Here is a 23,856-nt window from a genome sequence, read left to right as displayed (position 1 = left end):
ATGTTATTGGAATACAAAGACTGCTGGGAACCGCGGGAGTCTCTCAAATATCTCCCTCTACGTAGACTACCAGCGGACCATCACCTGTGCAGTTAGTCGCCCTGATGACTGTTAGCACTCAGAGGTACCTATAATGCTAACTCCTGGAGGCAAGGGGTATGCCTCCCGAGGGGAGATCTCAGGCAATCGGCAGACTTCGGGAATAAGTCGCAACCGACGCGGGTGTCCCCGAGAAACCGGATGGACGCCATGCGGGTTGTCCTAAAGTAGGATTGACTAGTTAGTACTATGCTCTTCACATGTCGATATAATATCAAACAAGAAGACTATAGTTTGCGAGATTTGCAATTGGGTTTGGGGACTCACGAGCCAAAGCTGTGATAGGTTCCCAATGTCGTTATGGTGATATTGTCTCCTTCGTAATATGGAGCGCTGTAAATGGTGGCTTGGGGCGCATCGGATGATTGTGAGAGGGCTGCAGCTGCTAAGGCTGCGAGGGCGAGCCTAGACATGATAGTGAGGGGAGATCGCATGGCGCGGTAGTGTTACAGAAAACTTAGCTAGAGCTGCTCAGGTAAGATGGGATGAGAACGAGATTCTATATAGACAACCGGGAAATACTCGAACTTTTTATGTCCTTGGCCCATCAGCAAACAAGCCGTGGGAACACCGCAAGAGATGTAGACTCCGTCAGTGAATTTGGATATGGTTCTGAGGTCACTCCATTCTCGAGGAAGCGGAACGCATTAGTTCAGCAAATAGAAATGTGTTTAGAAAAGGGTGCATTGAAGTTCAAGTACGTAGTACAGAGTAGAAACGAGTGTGGCTGGCTGAGATCAGCGAAGATTCATGAGTCACTGCAAATCAACAGAGATTGATCGAGATCTACTCGGTAGTCCAGTATATCCCAGGCATAGGTCTTACTGCCTAGGACGATCCCTCAATTTGGGTCATGCACCGGAAATCACAGAGAGAGTCCCGAACAAGACGAAGTACCTTGTCCTGGTTGCTGCATGATCGTCTTATGGTTCCTCACCAACATTGCCTTCCACCCGACTTCCGTGAGGATGACAGTATGTTTATTTTCGGGACGGGCGATATTGTGGTATTTTCAGGAGGGAAGGTAAACAGAATGCAACTGCGGCTGGCTTCCTCCAGCCATACATACTTCAGGTGACAAGTCATTGTGCGGGTTGCAGATCCATGCAATGCAATCACTAGTTGGTTCTCGCAAGTGTGAGATTTGCAGGGATATTGATGTCAATATACATTATTATTATGGACCTCAGCCAATCCTTTGTTCCGCTTCAGGTGCGTCTCCCACACAATGATGATCCTTGCTTTCAAGACTTCGTGAGAAAAATACTCGCCGGGCAATATTCGAGGTGCTAACTTGCTATAAAGCGCGCTTCCCAGCAGCGGCTTCCAAACCAAAGCAGAATCATCAAGGAGGTCTGAAAACATGATCGGAATTAAATCGGGGTGAGAAGCAATGGCAAAGGATAGGCTTAAGACCGCAATCCCAGGAAATTGACATGAGCCACTCTCCAACAACAAAGTGCCATCCTCAACTCCTTAGAAAATAGTAATTGCCGGTAGGATTAACTCTGTTTAAATAGATATATACGGAGTATGTATACCACATGGCAATAAAGCATGATCTAACGCCCATCCGTTGCCGAGTCTAGGTACCCAATGGGGTACATCGGATCGAATCCGGTCATTTAGATATCTTCATCCCTAACTGGACCAAGCCTAAGCCCCAAGTAGTAGGTCTTACGTCAAACTTGAAATTGGGTTCGGATTTCGGTTAGAAAGCCGTTACGAGGCAAAAGGCCCCGGTAAACACGGGCGCGGGGCCGAGGTCTGGCAGGGAGCGGTAAATCGGGAGGCCTGGACCGTCTGCAAATCGGTGTTGCTAGAGCGCGTCAGTGTGCCTCTGCTACCTTTGTACAGTCGAAAGCTAGAAAGGACGAGCGGAGAAGTGGATGTGATGAGTAAAAGGAGAAGCAGCGTTGGTAATGTTTACATGAGTACCACACAGAACATATCATAGCCAGCGGGGATTAGGATGGATGTGATACGGCTGTTGGGAAGTTAATGGACCAGTCAGATTTGAGACACCAAAGGAAGAAGCCGAGGAAAAAAGCGAAGGTCTTTTTCCACAGAATGGTGATTTACGGGGCAATGGTATTGCAAGTTCCATTTGCTTGGAAACTAAGTTGCCCGCCCTCAAAGTTTGTGCCTTTGTAGATGGTCACTGGTGGTCTTGGGGGTTAATGTTTGCGGGACTGCAGCCGGTAGGCTTGCTAGAAGTATTGCCGAGGCTATGTTAAGTGAGGGCAAGTGAACGTTCATCTTGGTCAATGGTATGCGTTGATGCTTGCTGGTAACTGGTAGTACGAGGATGGGTGACATCCACTGTAGGCCAAGGGACACAGGATGAGATGAACAAAGGTTGCATTCTTCACCATGCATAATATGCCCACATCGTCATGCTCTTGCAACGTCCTCCACCTCCAACGGCCTCCCCTTAGCAGCCTTCTCCAGTTCCTCATCCTCGTGCTGAACGTACTTCAGTGGTCGTGCAACACTGGTAGCATCGGAATCCCTGATAACAAAGAGCGATGGATTCGTCCGATAGTAAGAATCCAAATCTTCCAGAGTCCGATTAGCGGTCTCAGGGTAGACAAAATAGATCACCGGCAGAAAAGCAGCGTTGAAGACCGTCCAGACGATCCAGAATCTCCAGCCAAGGTTCTGGATACCTATAGGGGTGATCTCAACGACAATAAAGTTGGTCATCCAATTTGTAGCTGTGGCCACGGCGGCTCCTTTATTTCGCATGGGGAGGGAGTTGACTTCCGTTGGATACAGCCAGGGAACGCCAAGCATGCCCATGCCGAAGGTAATGAAGAAGAGGAAGAAAAATGCGATTGAGGCGGATCCGAACTTATCTCCGTGCGCGGCCGTCCCGGAGAAGTGCAGTAGAATCGTGATGATGAGGAAGGAAAACCCTTGGCCGGCGGTTGAGAAGAGCATCAGTCCTCGTCGGCCCCAGCGCTTGACTAGTGGGACGGCGAGGCAAGTGAAGACTAGGTAGGAGACAGAGTTGCAGGCGGCAAGAAGTCTCGCCATGCTCTCGGATAGACCGACTGAGTTCATCATGACGAGCGGGAAGTAGTAAGACATGATGTTTATGCCTTCGAATTGTTGCATAAACTGGGTACCAGCGCCTAGGAGTAGACGACGAAGGCTTTTCGTGCCATTGCCGCCCTCTCTGCGGAGAAGAATTTCTTTCCAACTTGGAGTGTTGTCTCGTTCGTACTCCACGCTGAATCGGATCTCGTGTCGCTGCGTCTGAATGTACGGATCGTCTATTGGTTTGCCTTCAATCGCTGCAAGGATCACCACTGCTTCTTCCTCCCGACCTTGCTGCATGAGCCATCTATGGAGGTCAGCTATTGGCCTATCTCGTCACGAAATGTTACTTACCTTGGGGACTCTGGAAGCCACGGCACCGTTGCGAAGAGAATGAAGATGAAGAAAAATTGAAATGCGATGGGGAATCGCCAAGCGACAGCGCCTCCGCGGAATGACAGGCCGTAGTTAATCCAGTTGACCAAGCAGTAGCCAGCAATATTCATAACCATCTCAAAAATCACCAGCTTTCCTCTCCATTTGTGGTGTGCAGTCTCGGTCTGCCAGACTGGGGCAGTTGTGGTGTTGATACCGTTCCCTAAACTGTAGTACGGCTCACGGATTAGTGAACTCCAAAACAGCTGGGCTCTTAGAGCTTACCCAAGGACGATTCTTCCAACAAACATTTGAGCAAGGCCGTAGGAGCTTGCTTTGATGATCGTCCCAATGGCCATGATTGTAGTGCCGATGAGAATCGACTTCTTCCGGCCAAGCCGCTCTCCCCATGTAAAGGCAGCAATGGCTCCAAAGAAACAACCAATGTCATAGATTGCAGTCACAGTCGAGAGTACTTTCGTTCTCGAATCTCCAACCAGGTCGTGGAGCTCAAGGAAATCATGGGTGACGGTTACCCCACCTATCGTGATCAGTTTTCCTCTTACACAACCATGATGGGAACCTACTGAAGACTCCCTGGTCATAGCCAAATAGTGTCATGTCAGTGGCACAGGCGACCTGGCAAGCGATTCGCGATTAGCGTGTTTCAAGGGTATGGAAAAATCCTAGCATACTGTCAGCCAAAATGTTAGCCATCCTCCGGTAAGCCCAAAGAACGGCTTCTTCTTCCCATTGTCGCTCGTCATTTGTAAATGGAGCGGTTTTCTTTTTCTTGCCGTCAGACGGTGTAAAACAACTCGGTTGGATTTGAACAGGCTGATGATACAGCAAAGCGCATTTTCCCAGGTCCTCTTAATCCAGGCCCCACAGCGTGGGAATGGGCCCGTTTTATATCACCCAGTGACTGTGACTTCCTTGTCCGAAAGGTAACTTTGCGGGGAAAGCCTTGAAGGAATCCTGGGGAAACGCTGATCCAAGGCAGTGATTGGCTGGCGCCGCGATTACCCCGTGGGAGAGCCCAGCTGTCTGGGCCTTTAGCCGGACACATACACCCAATTGGCTGTGAAATAAGTTGAAGCGATTCCGCATTTCCGGAAAAGCAGGGAGTCGGTGACTTTGAATCCTGTGATGACTTTAGTCGAATGGAAGCCCGAAGTCGGGTCGATGCAAGATGAAATATATATTTTCCTGCAACGCATGCAGTTTCGCAGGCCTGAAAGAGTGAGCGAGAACACAGTAAAAAGGTTGCAAGCCTTCTTTATGTTCCCTCAACTTGCACCCGTCATAGCCTCTAGGGGAGTCTCGAACTAATCAAGATCACTAACAAGGATCGAGAGTGAGAGTGCGTCAGATTGCCAGTCGTCATTGGGGAGTGCCTGCTGCGGCTGAGGTACCCGATACGACAATAACGATGGGAGCTGCGCCACACCCGTATTCGGCAAAATAAGCGACCGGAGATGCCCGCCCGACGCCAACTTGACGTCGATAACCTTGCGACCACTCGATCATACGGCTCTGCAATGTTACATCTCGCATTATTTTCCAATTGCAGTGGTACCCCCAGATTCGTCGATGGAAGGTGACCAGCCCATGAAGCGGACGCGTGCCAAGAGGCATTCAAGGTCGCGGACAGGATGGTTTGTTGCATTCCGCACCTCATTCCTCACAGAGTAGCTTTTCCTGACGTCTACATGCCTTTTAGCCCCGAGTGCCGGAGCCGCAAGATCAAGTGCGATGAGAAACAGCCGAAATGTGGTCAATGTCTGAAGTCGGGACGTGTTTGCAGCATCCTCGACAGTATCTTCAAGCCGCATTCTTATTCCTTCCAGACAGCACCCGTCAAACAGGGTGCATCTGGCGAGGGCCAGAGCCGCGAGAAGACCTCAGGTACCCGACTGCCGTTCAATAATACCACTGGAGTGGATGTAGACGGGGATCAAGCGCCTACAACATCTGGCTCGGGCACATCGACACTGCCGCGACAGCTCGCTAGTCCCTTTCCCGCTAACGACCATGATCGAGGAGCGGACTATTCCCCTGCCCGGCCTACTGATTTTGGCCGCGTTGCACACATACTGAATCCTGGCCCCAGCCCCGTTGAGATTAATCGGTATACGGAATCACCGGCGAGACAGCACGAGAGCCCACGTAACAGCGCTACCACCATTCAAGCTGAAGATAGCTATCAGGACCGCTGCGAGATCGCCTTCTTTCTCCGTCATTTTGCAGAAGGTCCGGGGCAATGGATGGACGTATGCGGAGGCCAGTCCTACTTTAGCCAAAACGCGGTTACACTGTCCCATTGGAGCCCGCTCGTCCGCTATGCGGCTTGCGCATTAGGAGCAAAACAACTTGGCCAGACAAGGCATCCCGAGTTACAAATCCGGCAGACCAATACTCAAAGCCTGATGATGAAAGCGCTGATTGACACTAAGCTCGGCTTCACATGGTATGGCGCTAAATACTATGAGAGAGCTATACAGCTTCTTGCGAAGAAGCTCTCGAAGAAGGATTCAACAACTTACTCTTCGTCCCCGAACTGTATCTATGGACTGAGTTTGACGCCGAAAAGTGTGGATCACAACACCCCAAGCGAACGCGAAGGAAACAGCTTCCCTTTTCAGATCTTAGCGGCGTGCATATTATGCCAGTACGAAGATGTCAACGCTACAATACGCGCATGGTCAGGGCACCTCGACGGTGTTTTCAGGCTACTTCGTCCTCATGTAGGAGAACCTGCAAGTTTTCAGATTTCTGATCCACTTCCACAGCCAGTGAGAGCACTAGACGCGGTCTTTTGGTTTGTTGTGGTTAATGATATGCTGAATGCTTGTATGGCACCCTTGATGATTCCCGAGGATCACGCTGACAATCATAGTTGTTGTACGACGCAAAACACGCATCGACCCTGATGACCTAGTGATTTGGCGTAAAATGGGCCTCCCGCTTGACGACCATGGCCATTCAGTAACCAGCCCAACAAGCGAAGCGCAGCTGGAGATAGTCCTGTTCAAAGCCTTAGTACGGATAATGTGCAGACTCTTCAACGCAGACCTCACCGACAGCACCCAATGGTCCCTTATTGACGAAGAATTTGATCGTTGGCAGGGCTCTGTCCCATCGTCGTTCTACATTCCCATCACTTGGCCGCCTGTGGATGCAAGTCCTACGGCCAGTTTTGACCCTTTCAGTCGGGAGACCTGGTTTGCTAGCGAAGTCTGCGCAATAACACTGGCTTTCTACCATATGGCTCGGATGATTCTTCTTGCCAACCGCCCGATTGACTTGAGTGTCCGGCCTCGAGATAGTAACAATCTGCTTGGCGCTTACAATACCCTGCAACAAGACCTGCGCAAACACGCCGTGGAAATTATCCCGATTATGCATGCCATGCCGAATGAAACAGTACAGAAGTACATGCTGCAGCCGCTCTATGTAGCGGGCCGTTCATTAACAGACGACAAAGAACGCGGAAGCCTGTTGCAAATGCTTCGAGACATGGGAGATGATTTTGGGTTGTTTACCGACTACCGGATCCAAGACTTGTGCGAGGAGTGGGGAATACCGTATGATGGGATAGATCGGAGAGATGGACATGGTATCCTGACATGAATACTTTGTACTCCCTCGGCGCAGTGTCACCAGGATCGAAAACGCAACGACATCATTCAAGCTAGCTGGGGGCAATGTCTCTCCGCCTCTGCCAGTCAAGAGCACCACCATAGGAGCAGTTATAATCCATAAACTCGGCCGGATTCATGTTCACCTTGCGATTCCCAGGCTCCGTCGCCGGCTTTGCGGCTTGCCTACTGTACGCTTGAATTGTCGTCGCCCGCTCATATCGACATTCGAAGATTGCCTTGTTTACTCGAGCCACATTTTCCAATGAACCCGAGCGGGAACCCTCCTCAAATCCGTTGAAGAAAGCCCCCAGAGCCTCCGCATCCTCGATTGCCTGGCTAGCTCCCTGGCCCTGTGTTGGTAACATCGCATGAGCAGCATCACCAATCAAGATCGTGCGACCATTATACCACCTCTCCAAAGGATCCAGGTCTCGCAACTGCCATAGGCCTAAACTTGCATCTTTCGCCAACCGGAGAGGTTTCTGCGCCCAGTCGGGGAAGTCCGCGAATGTTCTCATCATCTGCTCGTGGTCCCCTTTTATCGTCCAGCTGGTGTCCCGCGAATCCTCATTCATGTTTTTGTCCGGTACTAGCGCCACGATGCTGTATATTGTACCGTTCCGTGCTGGCCCCATGATCAGTCTCCGATCTCGGCCTATCACCATCGTTGTGCAGCCCTTGCGCGGATCAACAACGTTCGCAAAGTCTGATTCTTTTTCAAGATCGCTGGTCGGTATCATCATCCTGTAGGCGGACAATCCTGTTGGTCGCGCGGTAACATCTTTTCCGAGGACGCATTCGCGAACCGCGCTCTTGATACCGTCTGCACCCACAACAACGTCCGCCTTCAGAACTTCACCAGTAATAAGCTCCACCGTCCCGCTCTCGCAGTTGCAGCTGACAGCCCTGCTGGAAGTGCGAAGGCTCGCAGGTCTTCCAGGAAATTTCGGCGAAGTGGCCCGCTCTTTCAATGCCTGGTGCAGGTCCGCACGGTGGTACATCATCCTCTCCGCGCCATACATATCCTTCCCTGCGAGCGGTATTCGGAGCTGTAGCTCCCCGTCTAGATTGTACACCTCGAATGCCTCGTCAACCATGGAACCTAGATCTCCGAGCTGGGCTGCAAGGCCCCACTGTTGCTCAACGATCTTCGACGCATTCGGCTGGAGAGATATCGTAGCTCCAATCTCCTGGGCTATGGATGATTGCTCGAGAATGATGATTTCTCTGTCCCCTTGCCGCAGTGCGATGGCCTGCTACCGTGTTAGTCAGATCAGCGGACCGGCTAAGGACGTACATACAGCGGCAAGCCCGCCAATTCCAGCTCCAACGATCACGATCCTTAGGCACATTGTTTCTTGAACCTCAGTCTCCGTTAACCGCGAAGTAACAATAAATCATCCGGGTAGGTTTAGGTGGAGCCGACAGCTCTTTCGCAAAACTTTGGCAACGGCCGAACCCCTCTTCCCCCCAGCTCGGCCAGCGCCGAACCCTCCGAGCACCGAAGCCTCGGGGCTCCGGGAGTGACCCCTGAACGCAACATGTCACCAATTAACAACAGGAATGCCGGTGTTGATAAAAGAACTTCATTGAATAGGCCGGAGATTCAACTTCAACCCCCATCTGATTGCCCCAGCAAGATCAAACCTACACGAGCTGTCGCGAAAATGACCACCACAACCGAGGTTAAGACTGGCTTTACTGTCATCGGGGCCCAGCCCCAGCCAAAGGGTCGAATGGCGCTCGACGGCTCTGCGACAAACTACGGCGACTTTCGTGACGACCTGAACAGAGACGGTTACGCCGTCATCAAGGGCGCTATCCCACTCGAACGTGCAGAGAAGTACGCGGATGAGTTCTATACTTATCTCGAGGGATTGTACGTATATTTCGATACACGTTGATGGTACGAGCTGATTATGGATACAGCAACCTTGGTTATAATCGCAACGACCCTTCAAGTGTCAAACCAGCCAACCTTCCAGTAATCAACGAAAAGGGCATGATCTTGGCTTATGGTGTCACGCATGAGAAATGGGTATGGGATATTCGCGGTGAACCGGGTGTTGTCGATACCTTCGCAAAGGTCTACGATGACGACGATTTGATTGTCTCTTTTGATGTGGTTAATGTGCAGTTTGCTAAGTACGAGTTCTTTCCATGGCTACTTCTGGCATATCTTTATGGAGTGCTGACGGATTGTGTCCTTAGTCGTAAGGAGATGCCTGAGAAGTACGCACACCTTCATCCCACCATTATGCCACCTTATACCGAGCTTGAAGAGAGACTAAATAACCATACAGCAAGCCTTGGCCCCATCAAGACCAAGACCCCACTAAGCCCGGCTTCCGCTGTACGACCCCCCCACCCACCTCCCACTCTGAATCCTTGAAGCTGCTAACGCCCATCAATATACAGGCCTCCAAGGCCTCGTAAATCTCAACCCCGCGGGCCCCAAAGATGGCGGGTTGATCGTCTGCCCAGGAGGGCACAGAATATCGGAACAATTCCACGCAGAGATGGCCACCGAACCACGCATCCCCGCCTGGACACCCGAGTGGTTCGGCTTCACCGAAAACGGGATGAAGTGGCTCAAAGACCACGGCCTCGAATGGGTGAAGGTTTGCGCGGAACCGGGCGATCTCATTGTTTGGGATAGTCGTGTGCCGCATTATAACCTTCCTCCTGAGGGGAAGGAGGATAGGTTGGCGATTTATACTTGTTATATGCCGGTCGCCGAGGCGAGTCAGGAGGATTTGAGGAAGAAGAGGAGGGCTTATGAGCGTATGTCATATCTAGCTTTCTTTGCTTTCCTGCTAACCCGGGGCGCTGCTAACTTATGGATCTCCAGAACGACTTGGTACCACGCACTGGCCGAATGCGGTGCACGTTGCGGGCTCGAATATCGCTACGCGGGACGGCAAGCCTTGTCCAAAGAGTCGCGATAGGCCCATTCAGGAGCCCGTGTTGAATGATAGGACTTTTAAGTTGACGGGTATTCCTTACATTAAACAGGACGCTTGAGCGGGGCTTAGAAGTGGCATCCGCCTAGACAAACCTCTTTTTTCGATTGTGCAATTTTGGCCGTGAACAATCAAAACTTTAGAATTAACCTTTGCTGGAGTTCCACCCGAATGTTCATATATCGGCAAGCAGTAACGGGAAGCCTGGAGACCTGTCACGGCTGCTATTCTTGCTCAATACCCCGACATAGCATCAAGGTGAAAGCATCACGGCCCAGCAGTAATTTAACCGAACCCACCACATCTGGTCTGATGTCATATGCTTGTTCATGCGCAATAGGTCCTTGAATCTCCGGTGGGGAGGCAACCGTCTGGGGTTGTGGGGTAAATTCGCACCTCAGCGCTCATCTCCGGCGGAGGGTCGTCATGCTCTACGATTCAGACAAAAGTAGATGCAATCATGCAATCGCGGAAAATTATCATCCATGTCGTCTCTAGGTATTCATTTGCGGAGCAAAGAGTCAAGCTAACCTGGTTCAAGTGCCGTGACAAATCGGGCTCTTCAGCCCATAAGTATAATATAGTAAAACCTGCGGTTTGGCCGCCGCCCCTGAGCGCGTCTGATTTCAGCTGACGGTATACATAAATAGATCTTGACAGCCCAGCCAAATTCCCAAAAATTCGCCCAGCTCTTCGTACTCGTTACAATGCGCATCCCTTCAGCCCTACTTACCCTCCCCCTCCCCCTCCTCCTCTCCCTCCCCATCTCATCCGCAAACCCCTTCCCCCACCGCGTCCAGAAAGAGGAATACACTGGCTACCTGCTCTCAACATTCACAGATGTCGAACCTTCAGTATTCCAATACCTCTCTCCCGCCTCGGATCCCCTCGCATTCACACCCCTAAACGGCGGCTCCCCAATCCTCGACTCCACAATCGGCACCGGCGGAACAAGAGATATCTTCCTCACGACTAACCCGCAGCGAACCGAGTTCTTCATCATCGCGACAGACCTCGATATCAACGCTGATGGATTCAGCTGGGATGAGGCGACAAGAAGGGGGAGTAGGGGGTTTGTAGTTTGGCGCTCGGAGGATCTTGTTAATTGGGGGGAGGGGTGGTTAGCGACGTAAGTCACCCCTAACGCCCCCTTTTGTAAACGGTAATGTAATGTGAGCTAATAAAAAGATTACAACAGAGTCGAACAAGAAACAGCCGGGATGGCATGGGCGCCCTCAGTCGTATATAACGAGACAGAGAGCCAATATTACCTCTTCTGGGCGTCCCGCCTATACAGTGAATCCGACACAAACCACGACGCAACCGCAACCCTCGACCGGATCCGATACGCGACAACAACTGACTTCGTGACGTTCAGTGAACCGGCTGATTACCTCGCACTCGACAATGAGAACGTCCCGCTAATCGACCAGGAATTTTTATATTTAGGAAGTGAGGGGCGCTATGCTCGTTTTCTAAAGGATGAGAATGTACTACACGTCTACCAGGAAACGACGACAGATGGGATCTTCGGGACGTGGACGCGAAGTCCGAGTGCTGGGGATAGTGGGTATATTGCGACGAGTGTTTTTGAGGGGCCCGCTGCGTTTGCTGATGTTAATGTTGAGGGGCGTTATTATCTGCTTATGGATAACTACGAGGAGTATGTGGCGTTTGTTACGGAGGATGTTGGGGGTGGAATTTGGGAGGAGCTTGGGAGAGAGGCCAGTGGGTTGCCAGCGGGGTTGAAGCATGGGAATGTGGTTCCTGTTACGGAGGTCGAGTATGAGGCTTTGTTGGAGGCTTATGGGTCGTAGGAGGGTAAATGGGGGGTTGACGTTGGCTTGGTAGGGTATATTGGAGCATTAAATAAGAGGCAGGGGCATATTTATTGTTAGCAGAGGAGGATATTTGGGCTCAGTTTAAGGCCCTTCGAGAAACATGTCTTTCCGTAAAGACGCGAGAATCATAGTTAATGTACGTTAACTAGATGGCATCCGTGCTCTTCGGACTATCGAAATACAACATCCAGTTCCATAAGTCTTCCACGTTGAAACCCTCAAACGGATAGACTTCATCAAACGCAGGGGGTAAATCGCCGGGGTCGGAGCCAGCTACCGGGTCCAATAGTGTGCCGGCGGTGTTGTTGACAGAGACATCATGCACAGGGTCAGACCAGTCAATGTGGAGCCCGTTGGTAGAATCGGGGATATTGTACGAGAATGATTGGGCTCTTCGCTGCGTCAAACCCTGACTAAAGCCGTTCGATCGCTCGGGGTTGAGGCTTCGCGTTGTAACTGGTGTGGCGGACTCGTAGGTCGATGGTGTGGGTAGCGCTACAAATGGATGAGAGTTCGGCCTCGGTTTGTTGCCTGTATCTGCTGCAGCATCATTTTTAGAGCACTGTCGCCGTTGCCTTGACAGAGGACTAGCTATTGCAAGGTCGGAGATGTTCCCCTCCAGGCGCGCGTGGATCTGTTCATATATCACAGCCAGCCCCTCAATGTACCTAGGGTCAATATTACATTGCGCGAACTGGGTACTCGAGTAAGACAAACAAGCCTTCAGGAGCTGCATATCAGCCGCCTGTAGTCTTGAGGTCGGATGTTTCATCAGGTATATTGCGATAGCGATACAAGCGAGGCCTGCCGTGCCCGCCGGAATCAGACAGCTATCAGATCCACCATCCTGCAGCTCGATGCTCAGCTTTGCAATTGCCCGCGCACTATTCACACAGATAGACTCTCCATTTGCAAGTCGGTGTCTAGATGGGTCGTCCGGACAATGCTTCGCGACTTCGTCTTCAATTTTTGATTTTGGTGCAATGAGAGCTGCGCGGTGAAGGGCTATCATCGATCCATGGTACTCTATTGAGAGGAAGGCAACTATGTGAAATTCGTCGGCGGAGCATATGATGTCGTTCCCAGGACGGAGCTCAGAAGGAATTAGGTTGGCCCACTCCAGGAGGTCCCGATCTAGACGGGCAGTGTCAAGCAAGATTTGGCGTATGCTTCGGGAACCATTTGGTCTACCAAGGTGAGAAGGTTGTGCTGTTGACGGATGATTGTAGAGGTGGTGACTTATTCTCCCTTGGTACCTGGCGAGGCCAAGATGCCATCGGAGAAAACGATCGTTGTTCTCGTCTAGTGCCTCCGGCCGGGCCATCAGCTCGTCTGGAATGAGGGTCGGCCAGCCAGAGGCAAGATGCATCATCTTCTCAAAGGAACAGCATGTGGCCCAGATGCGGGTTTGAAGGTTCCCCAGCGAGCATTGGCCATTTGCCGACTTTGAAGGACGGTGGAGGCCAAGTGTATAGGAGATGCGGATTGCCATTCCCAGATGTTGCCAAGCTAGGCCCTCCTGATTATGGCCTCGGTAAGCAATTGTGAACAGCAAAAGTGCTTGGACTGTGGGAAGATAGGGCACGACAATTATGTGAGCTAAGAGGCTCGCGGCGGCGTGGAGATAACGATCGCCTTCCTCTGTCGGGCACTGGGCTCTCTCGTCGAGGCCTATACTCGTCACAAGATAGGCGGTCACAAGAATCGGAATGTCGTCTCGGGGCAAGGCCCTCAAGTTCGATATAGTTGCAAGTTGGTGGATACTTGACGAGAGTGCATCTAGGTCAAATATAGGATAGAGTGGACGGATACGAGAATTGTATACTGACAGGAACTGGGCCACTCTCTCCGAAGCAGGGAGCTCAGGAAGCAGCAAAGCGAGGGGAATGTCCAATTCTTCGGCATGCCTCATCCCATGACGAAAGAAACTAGACACAGGCTTCATTCGCACTGCTTTGAAGTAGACATCTAGCGACTTTGCCAGACATTGCGAGCTACTTCCGCCCAGGATTTTTGTTCGGTTCGTCCCCTGCTCGGTATTCACTGAAGTATCGAACGGTTGGCGGACCGGGGAGACTTCATTCTCCGCGCCATGTTTAGCATCCACCTGAGCCTCTGGCACTGGGGGCTGGGTTTGATCAGGGCTCAGGACTTCGTTCTGAGGACGCTGGGCCTCTGTACCGTCCGTCCCATTAGGGACTTTGTCGGGCAGCTCGAGCCATTCCCTCACCCCAGGGCACCCTGGCCGGTGAGGATCGGTCGTTATGCAGACTTGATTCCGCACTCGGCAGTTCCGACACTTGGGGTATTCCGCATCACACTTGACCTTGCGCTGACGGCATATGTTGCATGCCATTGACAGGCGGGGGCGTTTTGCTGGGGGCGGCCGGTCCATTGTGGGCTGATATCTGCGGTTGTTGCCGTTGCCCCTTTGACCGAGCACTTGTATACCCCCGAGCAGCTGCATGAATGACAACCTTGTACCCCACGGGGAGCCTGGCAGATTGCGGGGTCGGGACGTGGGGGTTCTCTTAGCAGAGATAGTCGACGAGTCAGTAATAACCTCGGGCTTCTTTAGCGCCTCTCGGGTCCAATCGGCGCGACCTCATTAGGCATCACGCGGCCGAGAAGCAATATATTGATGGCACGAAATCCTCCAATAAGCATTGATGCATTTTTTAAGGTGACGCTATTTGGAGAGCATGACTCACCATGTGTTTCGTTTGTCGGATGCTCGTCGTGTGCGAAGTACCGAGGCCATATCTCCTCCGAGTTGAAAATCAAACGAACATAAGAGCGATCAAAAAATATGTCTAGGAATATGCACGGGGAGTAACCGAGAGTTCACTTTCTCACGGCATGTTTCGATCCATCGGAGAGAAATGTACGCCAGGTTACTCGTGTCAGCATCGTTGAGCTTGGGGATATGTGCCCCATTCTATGTCCCGTACACCAGGTCGCAGAAGGTGCGATGGGCTGGCAAAGATAGGAGTGACAGGTGCGATCCCAAGAGTCGTTGTTTCTTTCAGAGAACGTACGATCCACTACTAGTAGAGTAAAGCTCACTCGATCAGAAGGAGGAAATATCCCGCCATGGGGCCGGTGTTCCATTTGTACTGATCCGGCCTCGCTCTCCTTGACGGGCTGTCCGAGGGCCATCGTATTCCTTTGTCGGCAGGGCGCGAAGAATTGTCAGCCAGGAATTTGGATAGGTGCGATATTTCCACTTCGCTGAGAGTCGAGATTTCAGAGAGACATTCAAGGCAGTCAATTCAAGTAATCTAAACGACTTTGAACGGCTATCTGCTCTGCTGGGCTCCCAGGGCCTTCGTTCTGTGTATAAATAGTGACATTATTGGATTCTCGCAGATAAAGGCAATACTATTAGGCAAGATCCTACAACTAAGTAATTTAGAAGGTGTCACTTCCTAGTGTCTAGCGGATCTTCGTCTCTTGTCAGTTACCAGAATCTGTTAATGTCCCCTAACAACCCCCTCCCGCGATGATATATACGCTGCAACTACCATGCAATCCAAGATATGTAGAAAAAAACGTCTCCTGTGCTATTCTATGAATATCATGCCTCCATCGGCTAACTACTAGGTGCAGTCTATATAAACGGCAAAATCACAGAACTTCGATACTCCCCGCCGCAATGAATAAAGTGTTTCCCATGATTCAACTCATGTTCAGGCCTTGGCTTTGACCACGTCTTATACTCAGCGATACTCGGGAACTGACCAGAAACCTGCAAACATCATTTAGTACACCCCCAACAAAGCCCAAATCGAGAAAGCGAAACTCACCCTAACACTCAGAGTCTCCCCGGCATCAAAGTCCACCCCCATAGCCCAAATCCCAATCTCAAGCTTGACAATCTCACCAGGCGGCACCTTCTCCTGACGCGTATGCGGATGAAATGGAAATTGGGGATGAATACTCTTGTCAGCAACAAATGCGCGATGCGAAGCCCTCAAGATCCCAACAGAACCCAGATGAAGGTTCAGACTGGCTTGCTCTTTCTCCGGAATGTCATCGATTGACTTGACCGGTGTCGCGTGGAACGGAAAGTTCAGGTGCATTAGTGGTTTGCCATTCTTGTCTTTCTTGCGGATAATAACAAAGACAGTGAAGTCGTCGCGCTCTTCGCAGGACATGTAGAGGACGGCCTTTGGAAGGCCGATTAGGCGGGAGGGTTGATCGAAGGTATAGGAGAATTCGGCGAAGCTCGAGGATGACTCAGAGTCGTACGCAATTTTCTCGTATGGAGAGTTTGGCTGGGAGCTTAGAGTCCCGTTGGACAAGAAGAACTCGCGATACTGCGTGCTCGGGGCAGGGAAATCCTCTAGGACGATATTGTCGATGGCCTCTCGATCGCCAAACTGCAGGGCAGACCAACGGACTTTGGGTGTTTCCTCCCAGCCATTCTGCTTCCCCTTTAGATACCGATCGAAGAAGAGGAACAGCTCATCCATTGACTCGGGACAGCTGTAAAGCTCATACCACTCCTGCTTACTCCCCCACTGGATCCATTTCTGCTTATGCGGCACCTCCAGCCACCCGCGGATCGACCCCATCGTATGAATAGAACTGACATCAGACCCCCTGATATAAACGGGACACTTCACTCTGGTCAGATCCGCCCTCTTATCCTCCCAGAAGGGACTCGAAACAGGCGACCGGCGGTACATCTCCTCCATATCCTCAATCCCCGAACTCGCCGGCCCACGCACAATCTCATTCGTGATGAGGTCAAAGTTACTCATGGAGAACCAACCTCCACGACAGAACTGTTCGCGGTAGATATCGCCGGACCCTTCCCACGGGGCAATAGCCTTGAGACTTGGAGGCTGCTTCGCGGCGATAAACCACTGCGAGATTGCGAGCGCCGAGTTGCCTGCCATACCGACGGCCCCATTACACCAGTCCATCTTGGCGATTGCTTCAACGACATCGTAGCCATCTTCTGCGTCCTGGGCGCCCATGACACCAATGAACCCATCGCTATTCCCCGCGCCGCGCGTATCAACGCTAATAATTGCATACCCCCGCGGACACCAAGTAGCCGGATCAAGCCCCTCGAATTTCTCTAAGCCGCTTAGATCCGAGCGCGGGACGCAACAGTTCCATACGCACATGGGGAGCATGTCTAGTGCGCTGTACTTCTTCCCGTAGAAGGACCAGCTGAGCACGGCGGGGATTTTCTCGTCGCTCTCGGCGGGTCGGTAGATGTCTGCGTAGAGCCTTGCGCCGTCGCGCATGACGAGCTCGACGTCGTGGTCGATGCGGATGGGGCTCGTTAGGGGCTTCGCGTTGAATCCGTTCCATCCTGCGGGGAGGACCTCAGTTTTGCCTGGTTGGAAGTCGACGTACCCGTTTTCACCGATTTGCGGTGGCTTGATGCGTTTGTAGGCGGGTTGGACTGGGGGTGGCATCTTGGTTGTGATTGATGGGGTTCGAGGTTACTGGCTGTTTGTAGATGTGCGTAACTGCTACTTTTTAAGAATTGAACCAGGGCTATCCACAGGCGCTATGATCGCCCCATCCGGTTGTATACCCACGTACTCCTTACTCCGTATAGCTCTGCAGCTTCCTCGGGGCCTTAGCGCCCGAAGGGTCGGCATGCGGGGGTTCGGAGCCCCCCGAGCCCTAGACTGGCCCCGAGGCGTGCTAACAATGGACCGAGTCTCGGTTGCAGACAGGAACGCCCAGACAGCAGTCGTTTACTTAAGTGAATTTTGAACACCCACCAAAAACACGTACCAAAATCACCAGTACCATCCTAAACCTACCAGACCCCACAGCTAGCCCTAAGTTGTTTCCCCCAACAATGTCCACAACGACAATCCAAGAAATCGCCGAAGCGACCAATGAGTCCTACACCATCAAAGACCTAGTCGACTTCAGCGGCCGCCACTACAGCGACTGGCGCGACGAGTTCCACAAAAACGGCTGCGTCGTGCTCAAGAATGTCATATCTCCCGAGAAGGCAAAGTACTACTGCGACAAGCAGATCCAGTGGCTCAAGAACTTTGATCTCGGCTTTGATGAGAATGATGAGTCGACCTGGACGGCGGAGCATCTGCCTGTTAGTTTTAAGGGCGGGTAAGTACTTGAAAAATTTAAGGAAGGGTATGGTTACTAATGGATGGCAGAATGTACTTCGCCTACGGCTCAACGCACGAAAAGATGGCGTGGGAAGCTCGCTCCGAGCCAGCGGTCATTGAGATCTTCGAGAAGCTCTGGGAGACCAAGGAGCTGCTTTGCTCGTTTGATGGTCTAAACATCTCCCTTCCGCGCCGGAAGGACCTAAACCGGAGTCCCTGGCCGCACTGCGACCAGAACCCTAATCGGAAGGGGTAGGCCATTCGTACCCTTATTTTATGACGGGTTGGTGATTACTGAACTGAATATGTGTAGAATGCAAGCCGTCCAGGGCCTATTGAACTTCGCCCCCAACGGCCCCCAAGACGGCGGCCTAATGTTAATGAAAGGCTCCGCCAAACTGTTCGACGAGTTCTTCGCGCAGAAGCGCGACGCGTACGACCACGAAGACGCTCCGCCCCCTGAGCTGAAATACATGGATCTCTTCCTCTTCCACCAGAAGGACCTGAAGTGGTTTGAAGACCGTGGGTGTGAGCTCGTCAAGATCAATATGGAGCCCGGTGATTTTGTCCTCTGGGACTCGAGGACTATGCACTATGCTTGTTTGCCCGAGGGAGAGCAGATTCGCCACGTGCAGTATATTTGCATGACGCCTAGACGATTTGCCACAGAAAAGGCGCTCGAGCTAAAGAGGCAGTGTTTTGAGAATTATTTGGGGACGACGCATTGGCCGCATTGGTATGTCCGTTTCTTTGTTTTATTATTGTTTTCGTCATGGAGTGCTGGCTGACTGGCTGGTCTAGCAACATTCGACCCGCTGCCGAAAAGCCGATGAGGGATGGAGAAGTGTGCCCTAAGTATCGCTCGGAGCCGTTCGAGAAGCCCGAGCTGACAGACACGGTGTTGAAGTTGGCTGGAGTCAAGGCATACTAGGCGATAGTGTATCCAGATAGTTGGTTAGCAGTGGAATCGATTGGTTTGCTACATAATCTTGCTCATTTCCATTCGTATGAGTACCCGGGGTGCAGGTGGTACCCCGAGACACCTCTATAGGTTACTTGTCTCTCGGGGGCACGGATGATGTAACCTAACTACTTTGCATTTGAGCATCTGCATGGTTGTCTTTGCCCTGGCCGAATACCCCGGATTATCAGGAGAAAACGCCAGACTACCCCGCCGAGGCGCCTCCAATGATTCGGTGCGTCGCCTTGACCTCGGCCACCCCCGGACCATCGACCCCGAGCCTTGGCCGAATCTTGGTGGTCAGTATGTGGGGGTGTGGAGGAGCTTGGAGTCTGGCGTAGACTTGCCACTTGAGAAGCGCAGTACAGATATCGGCATGGTGGGGTGAATCTGGGGATACACCTTCCAATAACATGTCCTTGGTCGACCTTGGTAATCTTGGGGTTGTCATTGGCATGCTGGGCATGGTGATATATATCCTTTTCACGCTATTCAACCCCTGGCCCAACAATACAAGCCACCCAGCGAGAGCAACGCCTGAAAATAAAGCAACATCGCAATGGCGGACGCGGTCAAGAGCGATATCAGCCATGTTGAGCATATCGAGGAGGGAGGGGTCAAGCCCATGAAGGGCAAGGTGATGGGTACGGTCAAGCTCACAGAGGGCGCGATCGTGTACATCCCTACACCGACTGCTGATCCTCGAGGTAACGTTTTCTGAGACTTCTGCGGAGATTTAGTTCTGACGAGATAGACCCTCTCAACATGGCCATTTGGCAAAAATGGGTCGTCCTTGTGGTTATATCGATTTGTATGTGCGAGTGCCCTTGAAAACTTGGTTGTCGCCACTGACATTCCAGTCTCTACGCTTGGTCTTGCCTTGGTAAGTGGCTTCGGTGGTCTCCTGGGCTTCTACATCCCGGGGTACGAAGCGGTCGGCAAGGGATACGATGATATCACTCATTTGATGACATATCCGACTCTTTTCATGTAGGTGCTCCAATCCCATTTGTGGTGTCCAGTGCCGATATTCCTGTCCTAGGGGCATTGGAAACCTCATTGGCATGCCACTGGCCATCGGCGTCGGGCGGCGCATCGTACTCCTGGGTTCAACCGTTGTTCTCGTCGTCGGCGCCATTCTCTGCGCACTCGAGCAAAACTACGAATGGCATCTTTGGTCACGCAACGTTGTCGGCCTTGCCGCAGGGCAGAGTGAGGCTCTTGTCCCTATGATCACCCAGGTATATCCCCTCGCCATGCCGAATCATCCACCAAAGCACGAAAAATGATGTGCTAATACATCAATAATGCGCCTAGGAAATATTCTTTCTCCACGAACGCAGCAAAGCCCTCATGGGCCAACAAGCAATCCAAGTCAGCCTAACAGCCGTATGGGTCCTCTTCGCCGGTGAAATTGCCAACGCAATTACACCGCAGTGGTGGTATGGTCTTGGTGCTGCGCTTGCAGGTGCCCAACTCGTGCTGGCGTTCTTCTTCCTACCAGAGACGAAGTATGAGCGGTCGCTTGCGTCGTTCCAGGAGGGTCCGGGCGAGGACACGGATAAAGGTGCGGAGGTTGGCAAAGGGGGACAGCTTGAGATGTGTACTGTTCGTCCACCGCTGGATTTTGAGCGGTATGCGGCTAGGACTTGGGAGTCGGATTTGCGCTTGTGGGTGGGTAGGCCGGACTGGGTGAAGGTTTGGGAGGTTTTACGGGTGGGTTTTTTCTCAAGATGCATACTAGTAGGTGTGGTCTAGCACTACGTGACTAATGTTATTTTGACGCAGCAAACATTCGAACTCCTCCTCTTCCCAAACGTCTTCTGGGCCCTCTGCCTAAATGGCCTGACCATCGGAACGAACATCGCAATCGGCACGACCTACGCCAACATCCTCCACGCACCACCCTACAACTGGCCGAACAGCAGCGCGTCATATGTAAATTGCGGACAGATCGTCGTGGCTTTACTCGCTCTCCCTCTCCTAGGCCATGGATCAGACTGGATAGCGCAGTACTTCGCCAAGCGTAACAATGGCCTCCATGAGCCTGAGACGCGGATCATCTCACTTATCTTCCCAATCATCGTGGGGACCTTCACGGTAGATATATACGGACAGGCAGGACAGTACCCAGAACAATACCACTGGTTCGTGTATGTTTGGGCAGTGGCAGCATACTATTTCTGCTTTGTGGGAGCGAATATCGTTGCTATAACGTATCTGCTTGACAGTTACCCTGCGCGTGCTGGGCCATTATTGGTTATTATATGTGCCTTTAGGGGTATTATTTCATTTGGGACGAGTTATGGGACTGCGACATTTGTGGAGACGAATGGGTATGATGGGGCATTTGGGACATTTGCGGGTTTGACGGCGGCGATGGGGTTGTGTGGGGTGCCGGTTTATTTTTGGGGGAAGAAGATCAGGCAGATTACGGGGCGGTTTGCTAGAGATGCAGTTGTTTCTTGAACTTTGTATGGTCCTCTCTTTTCGGTTTGTCGTCCGGGGCTGGAACAGAGGCGACCCTATAAGGGCTGGGGGTCTACCTAAGTTCCTGGTATTCTTTTATATTAGTGAACTTGGACTTTGTCGCGTGAAACTATATATTCCCCAACCTGGAGGTATATAATCGATTTACTTGATCCAGTCGAGGCGAAAGTGTATACTAAGGTCTAGAGCTATGTGCATGACCCCAGTCCGACAACGAATGCATTCATTAAAAGACCGCTGGAGGTAGAGTGGACCATGTCCCGGTGGGCGGACTCTTATGGTTAGCTGGTATTCGTACTGCAGATATTGCTCCGAACTTCAGCCGTGTTCAATTTAGCCTGAGAATCCCTGCACCATGAGAAATGATAGGCATCAATCTGGATGAATGGGCATCCTTCCCCGCAATGCGAGTTGGGAACATAAAAACCCGTCTACAGCGGAACAGTGTCTTATTGCTTGATCAACAGCGTCTGCGGTTTATATCGACTAAAACTCAAAATGTGGCAAACCGTACTGGCTACCGTTCTGTATGCCCTCGGTATCGTAGGCGTCTCCTGCGCGCCAACCGAGCGAACCTACCACAACCCCATCCTCCCCGGCTGGCACTCCGACCCCTCCTGCATCTACGTCCCCGAACAAGAAACCTTCTTCTGCGTCACGTCCACATTCATCGCATTCCCCGGCCTTCCGCTCTACGCCAGCAAAGATCTCACAACCTGGTCCCTAGCAAGCAACATAATCAACCGCCCGGCGCAACTCCGCGACCTGGCTGAAACAGCCAACCAACAGGGCGGGATCTACGCCCCCACACTACGCTATCGAGACGGAACCTTCTACCTCATCGTTTCGAATCTCGGACCCAATATTAAAGGTTTAGTCTTTACCTCGACGAATCCCTACGACGATGATGCGTGGAGCGACCCGCTTGTCTTCCCCGTGTACGGCATCGACCCGGATATATTCTGGGATGATGATGGGGCGGTGTATGTATCCTCGGCTGATAATAATATGATCCATCATTATCAGCTTGATTTGGAGACCGGTGAGATTGGGCCTGTCACGTACCTATGGAATGGGACGGGGGGTGCGTACCCTGAGGGTCCGCATATATATAGGAAGGATGGATACTATTACCTTCTTCTTGCGGAGGGCGGGACAGAGACGAATCATTCTGTTACGATGGCGCGCTCGAGGAACCGTACGGGGCCGTGGGAACCAGCGCCGAATAACCCGATCTTGACGAACAGAGGGACGAGCGAGTATTTTCAGACTGTTGGTCATGCGGATCTCTTTCAGGATGGAGAGGGAAATTGGTGGGCTGTTGCCCTTTCAACACGGTCCGGTCCAGAGTGGTTGAATTACCCCATGGGCCGAGAAACGGTTCTTACTTCGGGAACATGGGAAGAAGGCGGGTGGCCTGTTCTCCAGCAGGTGCAGGGTGTAATGAGAGGGCCGCTCCCTGCTTCTAGCGAAAGCGAGGTGGAGAATCCGATTAACGCCCCTGACCATCTCACTTTCGCGCCGGGCTCAGATATTCCGAAGCATTTGGTCCACTGGCGTTTACCGGACGAAGAGAGTTATGTGGTCTCTCCACCAGGCCACCCGAATACTCTTCGTTTGACGCCGTCTAATTACGGGCCGTCGTATAATCCCTCGTCTGTTACGGATCCGATTACTTTCCTTGCGCGTCGACAGACAGATACGCTGTTCTCTTTCAGCATTGACCTCGAGCTCCCACTCGGATCTCGCGGCGTAGAGGCGGGCATCAGCCTGTTCCTAACCCAGGAGCAGCACGTTGACCTGAATATCGTCGATCTGGCTAGGCCCGGAGCAGCATCTAGACAAGTCCTTCAGCTGAGGGCGTACGGGAGTGGAAACTACGAAGGTCCACTGTCGAACGTGACTCTCGAAGCGCCGAGTAACTGGACAAACAAGACTGTCTCATTGGGCGTCGAGGCGACCGATGATCAGACCTACGAGTTCACAGCGTCATCAGGAACAAAGGGAGACAAAATCAAGATTGGAACCACTGACTCTAGGGTGCTTTCTGGAGATACCGGGCGTTTTACAGGTATTGCTTTCTCTCTCCCACTCATTTGGCCGATGGAACTGATAGTTCAGGTACCCTGGTCGGGATATATGCTTCGCGAGGAGGCCCAGGTCTCGGTACCACGAGCGGAGTACCTGGTGGGTCAAATAGGGGAAATGATTATGCATACTTCAGTAACTGGATGTACAAAGGGCTGGGGCAGAAGGTCGATTACGATGTAGTTGTACCTAGCTACTAAACCCGAGATCCATTCTCTTTGCAGGGCGGTTTAAGACACAGTCTGG

At 51.9% G+C, this 23,856-nt stretch overlaps 11 protein-coding genes across 11 annotated transcripts; 7 read left to right on the top strand and 4 right to left on the bottom strand.

The window, feature by feature from the left end:
- Positions 1-1,877: 1,877 nt before the first annotated feature.
- BDV17DRAFT_273631 (sugar porter family MFS transporter) lies at positions 1,878-4,816 on the bottom strand. Its single transcript, XM_073759034.1, has 5 exons — positions 4,212-4,816; positions 4,104-4,155; positions 3,802-4,057; positions 3,496-3,744; positions 1,878-3,448 (listed from the first exon to the last, which is right to left on the bottom strand). Exons 1-5 carry the CDS (start codon positions 4,281-4,283, stop codon positions 2,494-2,496), a joined length of 1,584 nt encoding a protein of 527 aa, XP_073611667.1. The 5' UTR covers positions 4,284-4,816; the 3' UTR covers positions 1,878-2,493.
- A 243-nt stretch (positions 4,817-5,059) lies between these two features.
- On the top strand, positions 5,060-7,180 carry BDV17DRAFT_203626 (uncharacterized protein). Its single transcript, XM_073755297.1, has 3 exons — positions 5,060-5,174; positions 5,240-6,369; positions 6,416-7,180. The coding sequence occupies exons 1-3, from the start codon at positions 5,110-5,112 to the stop codon at positions 7,147-7,149; spliced, it is 1,929 nt and encodes a 642-aa protein (XP_073611666.1). The 5' UTR covers positions 5,060-5,109; the 3' UTR covers positions 7,150-7,180.
- A 30-nt stretch (positions 7,181-7,210) lies between these two features.
- Positions 7,211-8,512, bottom strand: BDV17DRAFT_295063 (uncharacterized protein; the record flags this gene model as incomplete). The annotated part of the gene is made up of 2 exons (XM_073762977.1): positions 7,211-8,413; positions 8,462-8,512. 2 exons carry the CDS (start codon positions 8,510-8,512, stop codon positions 7,211-7,213), a joined length of 1,254 nt encoding a protein of 417 aa, XP_073611665.1.
- Positions 8,513-8,827: 315 nt separating this feature from the next.
- On the top strand, positions 8,828-10,184 carry BDV17DRAFT_295062 (phytanoyl-CoA dioxygenase family protein; the record flags this gene model as incomplete). The annotated part of the gene is made up of 6 exons (XM_073762976.1): positions 8,828-9,039; positions 9,090-9,305; positions 9,372-9,392; positions 9,464-9,513; positions 9,579-9,944; positions 10,012-10,184. The coding sequence occupies 6 exons, from the start codon at positions 8,828-8,830 to the stop codon at positions 10,182-10,184; spliced, it is 1,038 nt and encodes a 345-aa protein (XP_073611664.1).
- Positions 10,185-10,830: 646 nt separating this feature from the next.
- BDV17DRAFT_284406 (glycoside hydrolase family 43 protein) lies at positions 10,831-11,940 on the top strand (the record flags this gene model as incomplete). Its single annotated transcript, XM_073760530.1, has 2 exons — positions 10,831-11,252; positions 11,322-11,940. 2 exons carry the CDS (start codon positions 10,831-10,833, stop codon positions 11,938-11,940), a joined length of 1,041 nt encoding a protein of 346 aa, XP_073611663.1.
- Positions 11,941-12,109: 169 nt separating this feature from the next.
- BDV17DRAFT_300794 (uncharacterized protein) lies at positions 12,110-14,359 on the bottom strand (the record flags this gene model as incomplete). The annotated part of the gene is made up of 1 exon (XM_073764129.1): positions 12,110-14,359. One exon carries the CDS (start codon positions 14,357-14,359, stop codon positions 12,110-12,112), a length of 2,250 nt encoding a protein of 749 aa, XP_073611662.1.
- A 434-nt stretch (positions 14,360-14,793) lies between these two features.
- BDV17DRAFT_203615 (uncharacterized protein) lies at positions 14,794-15,135 on the top strand. The gene is made up of 2 exons (XM_073755296.1): positions 14,794-14,962; positions 15,039-15,135. Exons 1-2 carry the CDS (start codon positions 14,847-14,849, stop codon positions 15,082-15,084), a joined length of 162 nt encoding a protein of 53 aa, XP_073611661.1. The 5' UTR covers positions 14,794-14,846; the 3' UTR covers positions 15,085-15,135.
- A 384-nt stretch (positions 15,136-15,519) lies between these two features.
- On the bottom strand, positions 15,520-17,500 carry BDV17DRAFT_203614 (CocE/NonD family hydrolase). Its single transcript, XM_073755295.1, has 2 exons — positions 15,771-17,500; positions 15,520-15,712 (listed from the first exon to the last, which is right to left on the bottom strand). Exons 1-2 carry the CDS (start codon positions 17,397-17,399, stop codon positions 15,575-15,577), a joined length of 1,767 nt encoding a protein of 588 aa, XP_073611660.1. The 5' UTR covers positions 17,400-17,500; the 3' UTR covers positions 15,520-15,574.
- A 294-nt stretch (positions 17,501-17,794) lies between these two features.
- Positions 17,795-19,002, top strand: BDV17DRAFT_284403 (uncharacterized protein; the record flags this gene model as incomplete). The annotated part of the gene is made up of 4 exons (XM_073760529.1): positions 17,795-18,069; positions 18,120-18,323; positions 18,385-18,807; positions 18,873-19,002. The coding sequence occupies 4 exons, from the start codon at positions 17,795-17,797 to the stop codon at positions 19,000-19,002; spliced, it is 1,032 nt and encodes a 343-aa protein (XP_073611659.1).
- A 589-nt stretch (positions 19,003-19,591) lies between these two features.
- Positions 19,592-21,501, top strand: BDV17DRAFT_300793 (major facilitator superfamily domain-containing protein; the record flags this gene model as incomplete). The annotated part of the gene is made up of 6 exons (XM_073764128.1): positions 19,592-19,739; positions 19,787-19,843; positions 19,893-20,022; positions 20,075-20,273; positions 20,350-20,748; positions 20,821-21,501. The coding sequence occupies 6 exons, from the start codon at positions 19,592-19,594 to the stop codon at positions 21,499-21,501; spliced, it is 1,614 nt and encodes a 537-aa protein (XP_073611658.1).
- A 519-nt stretch (positions 21,502-22,020) lies between these two features.
- On the top strand, positions 22,021-23,810 carry BDV17DRAFT_300792 (glycosyl hydrolase; the record flags this gene model as incomplete). Its single annotated transcript, XM_073764127.1, has 2 exons — positions 22,021-23,593; positions 23,644-23,810. The coding sequence occupies 2 exons, from the start codon at positions 22,021-22,023 to the stop codon at positions 23,808-23,810; spliced, it is 1,740 nt and encodes a 579-aa protein (XP_073611657.1).
- Between the last annotated feature and the right edge of the window lie 46 nt (positions 23,811-23,856).

Source organism: Aspergillus undulatus (assembly GCF_047715775.1).
Source record: "Aspergillus undulatus strain CBS 261.88 unplaced genomic scaffold BDV17scaffold_62, whole genome shotgun sequence".
In the NCBI taxonomy this organism is placed as follows: Eukaryota; Fungi; Ascomycota; class Eurotiomycetes; order Eurotiales; family Aspergillaceae; genus Aspergillus; species Aspergillus undulatus.
Note: the sequence above shows the minus strand (reverse complement) of the source record. Positions and strands in the feature narration are given on the sequence as shown.